The sequence below is a fragment of the Hemiscyllium ocellatum genome, chromosome 9 (genome assembly GCF_020745735.1).
Source record: "Hemiscyllium ocellatum isolate sHemOce1 chromosome 9, sHemOce1.pat.X.cur, whole genome shotgun sequence".
In the NCBI taxonomy this organism is placed as follows: Eukaryota; Metazoa; Chordata; class Chondrichthyes; order Orectolobiformes; family Hemiscylliidae; genus Hemiscyllium; species Hemiscyllium ocellatum.
This window is the reverse complement of record NC_083409.1, coordinates 73,519,659-73,532,156: the sequence shown is the minus strand read 5'-3', so window position 1 is coordinate 73,532,156 and position 12,498 is coordinate 73,519,659. Positions and strand designations below refer to the sequence as shown.

General features: G+C 40.8%; 1 protein-coding gene across 2 annotated transcripts in view; it reads left to right on the top strand.

The window, feature by feature from the left end:
* cc2d1b (coiled-coil and C2 domain containing 1B) overlaps positions 1-12,498 on the top strand; it is a 68,049-nt gene that overhangs the window by 20,164 nt on the left and 35,387 nt on the right. For both annotated transcript variants that reach the window (XM_060830461.1, XM_060830462.1), the window contains 2 exons: positions 575-685; positions 3,501-3,631. In XM_060830461.1, coding sequence (XP_060686444.1) covers positions 575-685; positions 3,501-3,631 — 242 coding nt within the window. The remainder of the gene's footprint in view (positions 1-574; positions 686-3,500; positions 3,632-12,498) is intronic.

Below are 12,498 nucleotides of genomic sequence, written 5' to 3'. Positions count from 1 at the left end.
TCCAGCTAGCGTAACTGACTGAAGTCAACTGACTCAAGAAAGGAATCTGAAATCTTCCAGAAATACATTGTTCCAATATATTTTGCTGCATATTTATTCACTGAGCTATTTAGCATGCTCAGGTGCTAGATGAAGTTGGTCCGATCCATTCTCAACAGATTGACCCATGTGTTTTATAAAGACTTAAAGGTTTAGCATGTAAGTGTGGATATTTTCACGTGCCAGAATGAAAACAATTTCATGAACACTAATTTTTATTTTCTCATTTTGGTCATAATTAGTAGGCTGAGTAGCAAGATGGAATCATTGTAAATACGCAAAAGAAATCTATGGTTTTTCGATTTCAAACAAAGCTGATGAAATATTTAAAAGTTGAAGCCATATCTCATACAGCACAGTTCTGCCTCCTGAGACTAACAATTTAAAAATGTTTGTTAGCTGCTACAGTTTAATTAACTGATGGTCTATCTGGTTAAAAATTTGCTGTGCAATGTATCTAAAAATGCAAATTTATTACTGCAGTTCATAAAGTAATTTTTAAAAATATTTTACTTTATAACAATCTATTCAAAAGCTTTGACAGATACTTCAGCCGAAGAAAAATCACTTGGTCCTTCAAATGTCGTAACTCTTCCGGAGCAGCAAGGAATGGATTCAAAAAAATATCAAGACACTCCAGAATCCGGTATGGTGTGTTTAAATGTTCAGTGTAAAAGTCATTGATATGTAATAATACATGGATATGTAATCATCAAGGTGACATAGTGGGTCGGTGGTTAGCACTAAATCTCAGTGCCAGGGACCCAGGTTCAGTTCCAACTTTGAGTAGAATTTGCATGTTCTCCCCATGTCTGCATGCGGTTCCTCCAGGTGCTCTGATTTCTTCCCACAGTCTAAAGATATGCAGTTTAGGTGGATTGGCCAAGATAAATTGTCTAGGGATTAGCTATTGTAAATGTGGGATTATGGGAATAGGGTAGGGGTCTGGGTGGAATGCTGATCAGAAGATCCATATGGATTTGATGGACCAAATGACCTCTTTCTGCAGTGTAGGGATTCTATGAACTTTCTACAATGTAATATGTAATCTGTAATAAATCATAGTAGCTTTGGTTGGTTCCATTTTAAAACAAACAAGCATTTCAAATTCGTGTTTTTTGAAAAATGCAGGTGAAATCTTTCATCGAGGCTTAAAATTTTGGGTGTCGTCTTTAGTGCAGTCAGTAGCAAGCAATGGCAAAATGGAGAAATGTAGCTAGGGCTGGATGCAGAATACAGAACTAAAGCTGACACCTTGAATGTTTTTAGACATATTGTCGTCTTGGCATGTTTATTCAGTTGGCAATGAACTTGCCAAATATGAATGAAAATGTTTTTACTTAGCGAAAAGCCTTGCAGAGTTTTCTGGATCTAAAATGTTCTCATTGAAAAATTTAAGAGATTTTTAATTTATCTTTTAGAAATGCTTGCAGTTCTGAACCTTAAATCCATATTTTTGACTAATTAACCATTTTTAATAAATATTTTTATTGAAAACCTTTTAAAATCTTTTTGCATATAAATGTTTTGTAAAAGGAATAACGCCATCAAAACAGAAGAAAAAAAGGCAGTACAACAAAGTCATAACAGTACAATCGTTAATGAACGGGACTAATTAACCTTTAAAATGCTTGGATTGTAATATTTTCTTCCTACCAATGAACTTTGACGTTAAATATAAATTGTCAAGAGTTCTAGAATGAGTTTTTCGAACATTAACACTGCAGGATTTGTTCGTATTACTTTTGTAGGGTTTTACAACTGTACAAATGATTTGCTGTACTGATAATAGAATAGCAAGTTGTTAAATCTTTTTGGAATTTAGCTTTTTCTCTGTTAATATATAACTCCATGAATCTCAAGTTGCATAATGTTTTCTGACATTCTAATACCAAGTTTTCTCTTTAATTTTTTTTGTCATTTTGTGATGTGTGTATTTTTATTCCCCATTATAATCTGACGAGATATTTGTGGTTTTAGGGACTTGAAGCTTAAACATTAGAAAAGCAGTTTGGATCTACTACTTTAAGTGAAGCTATCATTTCCTTAAATAATGTTTGCTTTCTATTAAAAGATTTCTGTCAATGGCAACATGTGTATGCCTGTCAAGTTGCCATAGTGGTGGGGGTGGGTTCTTCCTTGCAATTCACCTGTGAGGTGCAATACTATCTGGGGAACTAAGTAGACACTGGTTGGTCCCTGTTAGTATACTAATACAATTCTCCAGAAAGAATGATATGTCTTAGTAGTGGTATGTGATTAAATCGTCACCAATTGGTAACAACCAAGGGTGTTATGCTAGTCAAATAAGGCTAGATAGAATTTTAATTTATTTATTTGCAAGATGCAGACAACACTGGCTGGGCCAGCATTTATTGCTCATTCCTTGTTACCCTTGTGAAGGTGGTGGTTGTGTATTTGATTGCATGGTGGATACTTACTTTGAGTTAAATCACTTGTTGTCATGATGTTGTCAGCCATTTTGTGTGGGAAACTGCTCAGTCTAATCTTGCTGCCTGCAGGTTAGCCACCTTAATAAAGTTCTTGCTGTTTAAACTTCGGCATGCTGGTTCTTCTGATCCATAATGCTGTTAGGGAGGGAGTTCCAAGATTTTGACCCAGCAGTACTGAAAAAAACCTTGATTATATTTCCAGGTTTGGATGATTTGCATCTTGGAGGGAAACTTGCTGGTGGTAGTGTTCCTATGTATCTCCTGACCTTGTCCTAGATGATTGTGATTAATGGGAGCTGTCGAAGGATCCTTAGTGAGTTTGTGCAGTACAACTTTATGGCACATATTGCCACTATTGAATGTCCGTGTTGAGGGAGTGAATATTTATGGATATGGTGCCAGTCTCATGGACTGCTTTGTTTTGTATGGTGTCAAGCTTCCTGATTTAGAATTGCATGCATCCAGGCAACTGGGGAATATTCTGTGGCAGTCCTTGTGTATGGTGAACAAGCTTGGGGTATCAGGAGGTGAGTTACTCTCTGCAAGAATTATGAACTGATCATTTGCTCTTTGAGCCACAGTTCCTGTTTGGCTAGTCCGTCCAGCTTCTGGTCAATGATAACGTCCAGGCTGCAGAAATCAGCAAGCTAGTGATGATACAGTCACTAACTGTCAAGGAGCAGTGGTTAAGTGGTGTTTCACATGGATGACAGTGAAGAACGTTATTTAAATAGGGCTGGGGAGCGGAGAGATCCATTCAACCTTGGGATGGGAGGGGAGCCAGTAGGGTAGATGAGCGAAAAAAATGTGGGTAGAAGAGGAACTGTGGATGGAGAGTGGGGTGTGTGTGTGTGTGTTTGCGCAACACTGCAAACTGAAGTAGGCACAATTACTACTTCAAACTAATTATTTAATTCAGCATCCATAATAGCTTTTGATAATGTAACTCAAGAATGTCTACCGCATATCTGTTAACTGTAGTTGAATGTGTGATGTTTATAATTTTAGGCCTACCACCACCACCTAAAGATGTTGTAGAAGCTCTGCATCAAAGAATGGAGAAATATAAGACCGCAGCAGCTCAAGCTAAAGCTGATGGGAATGACCGTAAAGCAAGGATGCATGAGAGAATAGTGAAGGTATATGAATATTTGGGGATGTTCTTGGAAACATTTTTTCCCAATTCCCTTTTAAATGGACCTCTTGCTAAGGTGCAGAACAACCATCCTTACTTATCGTGACTAATGAGTTGTAATTCAAGTATGTAACTTGGTGTGTAAGCAGACTGTTCAATTCAGTGGTGATCACGAAACTGATACGATACACACTTAAAAGCGATAACAAGGTCGTCTTTTGTTGCACATTCTAAATATCTTAGTCCTGTACACATTCTCTAATTTCATTTCCTCAGAATTTGAAAGGCTGAACTGATGATACTCTGATGAAATCATCTAAATGTAAAGATAAACTGATTTGGTTTACAGAATATCAGTAATTAGAGTAGCAACTGAAAATCTTCTCAAAAATCGCTGACTAGAAACTTTATAGGAAGTGAAATAAAGATTTTTCTTTAAGTAACCCGAAACCTTTAGTTGGGTAGCAGTTTGAATGTTTTAATTTCAGGTCAGCCAAAGTTGATATTTAACTAGTTCTATCCTACGCTTCCATCTTAAAGTTCAGCCTATCCCCTGCTGCAGCTTCCAAGCTGACATTGAGCATATCAGGCTTTGTTCTTTTGTTGCACTGGAAGCTGTAGACCCGTCATTTAATTCCTTCCCTGTCCAGGCATGGCCCGGCCTGCACTGCACCCTACTCGTTTAAGTTCATTAACATCTCTCATAAATTTAAATTAGTTTAACACCTAATTATGTCTGAAGTGTTGGTTCATACTGGGTGTGCCTTAAACTTCGATATTGACTCATCTTGTTGAAGATTGATGAGAATAACTAGTTGTCTAATTAATTATTGGGCAAGTTTATTAATATGTCAATTTGTTACTTTATCCTAGTGCGACCGGTGTGTGTTGCTATGTCATGTGACCGATAGGATCTATTCCATTGAGGATTCTTTGAGAGGAGAGCTGGCTAAGGTCGATTGGGTGAATAAGCTGAGTGGTGTGGTGGTATAAAGTACAGGAGGCATTTAAATAAACTATTCAATATCTTCAACAAAGTACATTCCATTAAAAGACATTCATAGAATCTTACATTATAGAAGAGGCCCTTCAGTCTATTGAGTCTGCAACAACCAAGACAACTTTAAACCTACACTAGTCCCACTTTCCAGTACTTGGCCCATCGTATTGTCTAATATTTCACGCTCATCGTTTTCAGATGTTGAGATTTCAAAGAACCAAGAAAAATTACAGCTCAAGAACAGGCACTTCGGCCCTCTAAGCCTGAGCCAATCCAAATCCACTGTCTAAACCTAATGCCCAATTCCTAAGAATCTGTATCCCTCTGCTCCCCACCTACTCATGTATCTATCCAGATATACCTTAAACAAATTTACTGTGCCTGCCTCTGGTGGCAATGCTTTCCAGGCACCTACCATCCTCTGTGTAAAGTATTTGTGTGTATCCCCCCCCCCCCTCTAAGTTTTTCACCTCTCACCTTGACAGCGTGACCTCTTGTTATTGAATATCTCACCCTGGGAAAAAGCTTATCTCTATCCACCCTGTCTATACACTTCATGATTTTGTAGACCTCAATTAGGTCCCCCCTCAATCTCCTTTTTTCTAATGAAAACCATCCTAACCTACTCAACCTCTCTTCATAACTAGCACCTTTCATACCAGGCAGCATCCTCGTAAACCTTCTCTGTACCCTCTCCAAAGCATCCACATCCTTTTGGTAATGTGGTGACCAGAACTGTACACAATATTCTAAATGTGGCCAAACCAAAGTCTTGTACAATTTTAGCATGACATGCCAGCTCTTAAACTCAATACTCCATCCAATGAAGGCAAGCATACCATATGCCATCTTAACTACTCTATCCACCTCTGCAACTACCTTCAGGGTACAAAGGACCTGAACTCCCAGGCCTGAAGTTCATCAGCTTTTCCCAAGGTATAGTTGGCCTGAGAATTAGATTTCCCAAAATGCATCACCTCACATTTGCCTGGATTGAACTCCATCTGCCATTCCTGTGCCCAGCTCTGTAGTCTGTCTATATTCTCCTGTGTTCTTTGACAGTTCCCTATGCTTTCTGCGATTCCACAAATCTTTGTGTCATCTGCAAACTTACTGATCAGACCAACAGTGCCCTCTTCTAGATCATTTATGTATGTCACAAACAATAGTGGCCCCAGCACGGATCCCTGTGGAACACCACTAGTCACCTTTCTCTCTTTCGAGAAACTCCCTTCTACAAATCTGTCTTCTGCTGCTCAACCAGTTCTTTATCCATCTAGCTAGAATACCCTGCACACTGTGACTTCACTTTCTCTATTAGTTTACCTTTTATCAAACGCCTTACTAAAATCCATGTACAGGGGAACCTTGATTATCCGAACGTGATGGGCCAACACTGTTTCGCTCGGATAATCAATTATTCAATTAATCAATTAAATGCCTTTCCACAGAAGCTTGGAATTTTTAAAATCTGCTGCTTGTACAGGAGACTGCAAAAGCACACCGTGCGCAAGGTCCTGCACTCAACCCCGTGCAACATCGTCCCACCCTCCTGCCCCCTGCCCCAACCCCATCCAACAGCGCCCACCCACCCCCAATACTGTGCAACACCACCTCCCCGTCCCCAACATCGTCCAACACTGACCCTATCCCCGACACCACCTCCCCGCCCCCACATGATCCACGACTGCCCCCCCATCCCAGCCCAACCCAGACCAATACCACCACCACCCCCATCCATCCCCCGTCTCCTCTCCGGGGCAGCTGGACTGTACACCAACAAGAAGACTGCTGCTGTTGCCTTTGTGGGGTGAGTCTCCAAATAGTGCGCACGCATGCACAACTTTTTGACAGGTTCCACCTTTGCCCTGTACAGGGCAATGTTGGGGAGATTACCTGGGGAAGGGGGTTTTAGGGTACATGCCTGTGTAGAACTCCAGGGAAAGTGTGGGGGTAGAGAGAGAGGGCAGTCAGCCATTTGGAGACCGTGCCTGTATAATCATGGTAAACAAAAGACCCAATCACTCTTCGGAAACACACCTTTGATGTAATGTTTCCATCGGGACTTTGAGATCTCATTCAGAAAATCTGATTTTCAGATCATTGATATTCGGATAATTGAGGTTCCTCCGTATGTGACATCTACAAGCCCTTCCTTCATCTATCATCTTGGTCACTTCCTGACAGAACTCTATTAAGTTGGTAAGGCACGATTTCCCCTGCTCAAAACCATGTTGCCCATCACTGATAAGCCCGTTCTTTTCCAAATATAAACAGATTTTATCCCTCATACCTTTTTCCAGCAACTTTCCCACCACTGATGTCAGGTTCAGTGGAATATCCCTACTACCCTCCGTGAACAGGGGGACAATGTTAGCAACCCTCCATTCCTCCAGTACTTCTGCTGTATTTAAGAATGCTACAAAGATATCTGTCAGGGCCCCAGTTATTTCCCCCCTCATCTCCCTCAGCAACCTGGAATAGATCCTGTCCTGTGGATTTGTCCACCTTAATATCCTTTAGCCTACACCACACATCTTCCCTCCTTATGACAACATGGTCCAGAGTATTCGGGCACAAGCCCTTCTTCAGAAGCCATTCCTGAAGAAGGGCTTGTGCCCGAAATGTCGAATTTCCTGTTCCTTGGATGCTGCCTGACCTGCTGCGCTTTTCCAGTAACACATTTTCAGCTCTGATCTCCAGCATCTGCAGACCTCACTTTCTCCTCCATGGTCCAGAGTAATCAAACTTCTATTTCTAATCTCCACATGCATCATGTCCCTCTCCTCCATGAACACCGATGCAAAGAAATCATTGAGAATCTCACCCATTTTCTCAGGTTTGATACACAAGCTTCCTTCCTTATCCTTTAGTGGTCCACCCCTTTCTCTAGTTACCCTCCTCTTTACATATGAATAAAAGGGCTTTGGATTCTCCTTAATTCTGCTTGCTAAAGTTATTTCATTACCCCTTTTAGCCTGCTTGATTCCTCGTTTAAGGTTGGTCCTACTTGCCCAATATTCCTCCAAGGCCCATTCTGTTCTTTCTGCCTGGCCCTTATGTACGCTTTCCTGTCTTAATTATTCTCCTATTCTAGATCCCCACATTCTCTTATTTTTCTTATATTCCTCAACTTCCTGCCTTTCACTTTAAAGTGCCCCCCTTTGACTTGACCCTTCAGCTGCTTTCTATCCCGTAAGAGTATACTTAAGAGGGAAATCCGGATGGCAAAAAGGTGACATGAGATAGCTTTGGCAAATAGGATTAAGGAGAATCCAAAGAGATTTTATAAATATGTTCAAGACAAAATGGTAACTAGGGAAAGAATAAGGCCCTTCAAAGATCAGCAAGGCGGTTTTTGTATGGAACCCCAAGAGATGGGGGAGATTTTAAACGAGTATTTTGCATCAGTGTTTACTGTGGAGAAGGACATGGAAGATACAGAATGTAGGGAAATACATGGTGACATCTTGAAAAATGTTCATAATACAGAGGTGGTGGTTCTGGGTGTCCTGAAATGTATAAAGGTGGATAAGTCCTCAGGACCTGATCAGGTGTACCCTAGAACTCCATGGGAAGATGGGGTAGTGATTGCTGGGCTCCTTGCTGAGATATTTGTATCATCGATTAGTCACAGGTGAGATTCCGAAAGACTGGAGGTTAGCTAACGTGGTACCACTATTTAAGAAAGGTGGTAAGGACAAGTCAGGGAATTGTAGACAGGTGAGTCTGACGTCAATGGTGGCAAGTTGTTGGAGGGAATCCTGAGGGACAGGATGTACATGTATTTGGAAAGGCAAGGACTGATCAGGGATAGTCAACATGGCTTTGTGTGTGGGAAGTCATGTCTCGTGAACTTGATTGAGGTTTTTTTGAAGAAGTAACAAAGAGGATTGATGAGCACAGAGCAATGGATACAATCTATTTGGACTTCATTCAGGCATTTGACAAGGTTCTCCATGGGCGACTGATTAACAAAGTCAGATCTCATGGAATACAGGGAGAACTAGCCACTTGGATACAGAACTGGCTGAAAGGTAGAAGACAGAGAGTGGTGGTGGAGAGTTGTTTTTCAGACTGGAGGCTTGTGACTAGTGGAGTGCCACAAGGATCTATGCTGGTTCAACTACTCGTCATTTAAATAAAATGGTTTGGATATGAACATAGGTATAGTTAGTAAGTTTGCAGATGACCCCAAAATTGGAGGTGTAGTAGACAGTGAAGAACGTTACCTCAGATTACATAAGGGTCTTGATCAGATAGGCCAATGGGCTGAAGAGTGGCAAATGGAGTTTAATTTAGATAAATGTGAGGTGCTGCATCTTGGGAAAGCAAATTAGAGCAGCACTTAAATACTTAATGGTAAGATCCTGGGGAGCGTTGCTGAACAAAGAGACCTTGGAGTGCAGGTTCATAGCTTCCTGAAAGTAGCATTGCAGGTAGATAGGATAATGAGGAATGTGTTTGGTGTTCGTTCCTTTTATTGGTCAGAGTTTTGAGTATAGGAGTTGGGAAGTCATATTGCAGCTGTACAGGACATTGTTTAGGCCACGTTTAGTATATTGCATGCAATTCTGATCTTCCTCTCAGAAGAATATTGTGAAACTTGAAAGGGTGGGAGCCTGAGGCGTGACCTCAGAGATTTATAAAATTATGCCTGGTATGAATCGGATAAATAGACAAAGTCTTTCTCCTGGGGTGGGGGAGTCCAGAACTAGAGGGCATAGGTTTAGGGTGAGAGGGGAAAGATTTAAAAGGGACCTAAGGGGCAACTTTTTCACGCAGAGGGTGGTGCACGTATGGAATGAGCTGTCAGAGGAAGTGGTGGAGGCTGGTATAATTGCAACATTTTAAGAGGCATCTGGATAGGGGTTTTGAATAGAAGGGGTTTAGGGGGATATGGGCCAGGTGCTGGCAAGTGGGACTAGATTGGGTTGGGATATTTGGTTGGCATGGAGAGTTGTTTCCATGCTGTAGATCTCTGTGACCCTCTGACTGGCAGGCTATTTTAGATCTGGTATTATGGCATGAAAAAGAGCTCGTTAATAATCTTGTTGTAAGAGAACTTTTTAGGAACGAGTGACTAGAATGTGACAGCGTTTCACATTTAATTTTGAAAGTGAAGTGGAAACATCTGAAGCAAGGGTATTGGGAAATTCTAAAAGCATGCAGCATAAGTCACTTGTGCATTGGGAAAATACATTAAAAATCATGGTCAAGGTTCTGAACAAAGAAGAAAGAAAATTTACAGCCCAGGGACAGGCTCTTCGGCCCTCCAAGCCTGAGCCGATCCAAATCCACTGTCTAAATTTGTTGCCCAATTCCTAAGCATCTATATCCCTCTGCTCCCCATCTACTCATGCATCTGTCCCCACACATCTTAAATGAATCTACCTGCCTCTACTAAGTCTGCTGACAATGCGTTCCAGGCACCTACCAGCTTCTGTGTAAAGTACTTGCCACCTTAAACTTGTGACCTCTCGTTATTGAATCCTTCACCTTTGGGGGGGAAAAGCTTATGTCTATCTAGCGTGTCTATACCCTTCATGATCTTGCAGGTCTCAATCAAGTCCCCCCTCAATCTCCTATTCCTTAAAGTTCTTTGAAGAGCTATTACATTGCTTACAACAACTAGATGTTCCTTCAAGATGCGCAACTCTTAAAAAGATCAGTCAGCTGTAGCTGACAAAGTTAAGGATTGTACAGCATTAAAAGGAAAGACCAATGAAGCAGTCATCATTGGATAATAAACATGAGGATTGAAAAGGTTTTTAGAATACAGCAATGGCGGGCCAAGAAACTGATGAGAAAAGAAAGAAAAGAGCATAAATATAATCTATCAAAAAAGTCAACTGGAAAATCTTCTATGGTATGTAAGAGGGAATGCGGTTGAGTTGTATGTGGACCCTCTGATAGGTGGAGTTAGAATATATAATGGGAATAGAAAAATGGCAGAAATCGAGTAATTACTTTATGCCTGTTTTCACTGAGGAAGATGCAAGAAATCTTCAAGAATTAGAGAACCAAATGGTTATGAAGAATGTGGAGGTCAAGGAATTCGTATTAGTAAGAAGGTTGTACTAGAGAAATTATTGGGTTGAAAGGTTTCTAAGTCCCTGGCAGTCTACATTCCAGAGTTTTGAAAGAGGTGGCTATAGGGATAGTCATGTGTTGAAGCTCATCTTCAAATTCCTTCGATTCTGGAATGATTCCTGAAAATTGGAAGCTTGCAAATGTCACCCCACTGTTTGAATAAAAGAGCTAGGGAAAAGACAAAAGAACGACAAACCTGTCAGCCTTGCAACAATAGTAAGGAAAATGCTAGAATATATCATAAAGGAAATAATAAATGGATATTTGAACATTAGAAGAATATACTAGAACTAATTTTAGAACATTAGAAGAATGTTCTAATTTAGCATAGTTAGCATAAATATATGAATGGATCCATGTCATCTGTCAATGATTTAGAGTTGGGAAGGGCTTTTCTGGCACAGTGTTCCTACCTCTGGGCCAGAATGTTGGGGATCAGGACTCACCTACACTAGAGATGTATCATAACACATCTGAATAGGTTGATTAAAATATCTAGAGTCAGGGACCAAATGTAATATTTCCAAAATTGCAGGTGATGCAAAGATAAGAGTGAATTTGTGAAGAATAAAGAGTATGTAAAGTAGCTTTGGCAGGATTTGGTCAGATTTTGTAAATGGGCAGGGACATTGCATATATAATATAATGTGTAAAATCATGAGGTTATTCATTTTGGAGAAAGGTATCTCTTTTACAGTGATGAGAGAAGAGGCTGTGTGCTGGGGAGTTGGTTGAGGTGGAGCCTGCACATGTGATTGTCCATATGAGGGCTGGAGGAAGGATGGACAATGCATGGCAGTGGAAGTGAGGGGTAGAGGGATGGCAGACAGAGTGCAATGGTGAGTGTTGATTTTGATATTCATGATTACTGTTGAGATAACATTATCTTTCTGAAATTTGCTCAGCTCCTTTTCCAACCTTTAATTTTATATCTAATGAGTACCTTAACTGGAGTACTATATACAATTTTGATTTTCATATCTAGTGAAGGGTATTGCCTTGAAGCCATGGTGAGCGATCTCCCCATTGTCTTGTGAATCAAGTGACCCCTGGTGAATGGGGAAGTGATGTGCATAAATAATAACTAAGATGAATATGTGCCTGAAGAAGGGATGGAACGTGTTAAATCTGAATGTGAATTTCAACTGATCCTTTAACGTTTAGGACTGGCATGAAATTTGTTTGCAACAATTGAGGGTTAAAGAATCTTCAATTCCTAAGATATGTTTATCTTGATTCGAAGCGAATTCTGAAGTGGATTCACAAGGTAGTTTTTTTTTTAGATTAGATTAGACTTAGTGTGGAAACAGGCCCTTCGGCCCAACAAGTCCACACCGACCCGCCGAAGCGCAACCCACCCATACCCCTATATTTACCCCTTACCTAACACTACGGGCAATTTAGCTTGGCCAATTCACCTGACCCGCACATCTTTGGACTGTGGGAGGAAACCGGAGCACCCGGAGGAAACCCACGCAGACACGGGGAGAACGTGCAAACTCCACACAGTCAGTCGCCTGAGTCGGGAATTGAACCCGGGTCTACAGGCGCTGTGAGGCAGCAGTGCTAACCACTGTGCCACCGTGCCGCCCACGGTGTTGCTAAAAGATTGATTGATTCTTCTGGCTGAGGAATCTAGAACTTGGGGACACAGTCTGAAGATGAAGATTTGATCGTTTAGGATTGAGATGAGAAATGATTTCTTTTTTCAGAGAATTGTGGTTTTAACCCTAACCCTATTCTATACTAGAAGGTTGTGGGTGCTTCATCATTGAAGG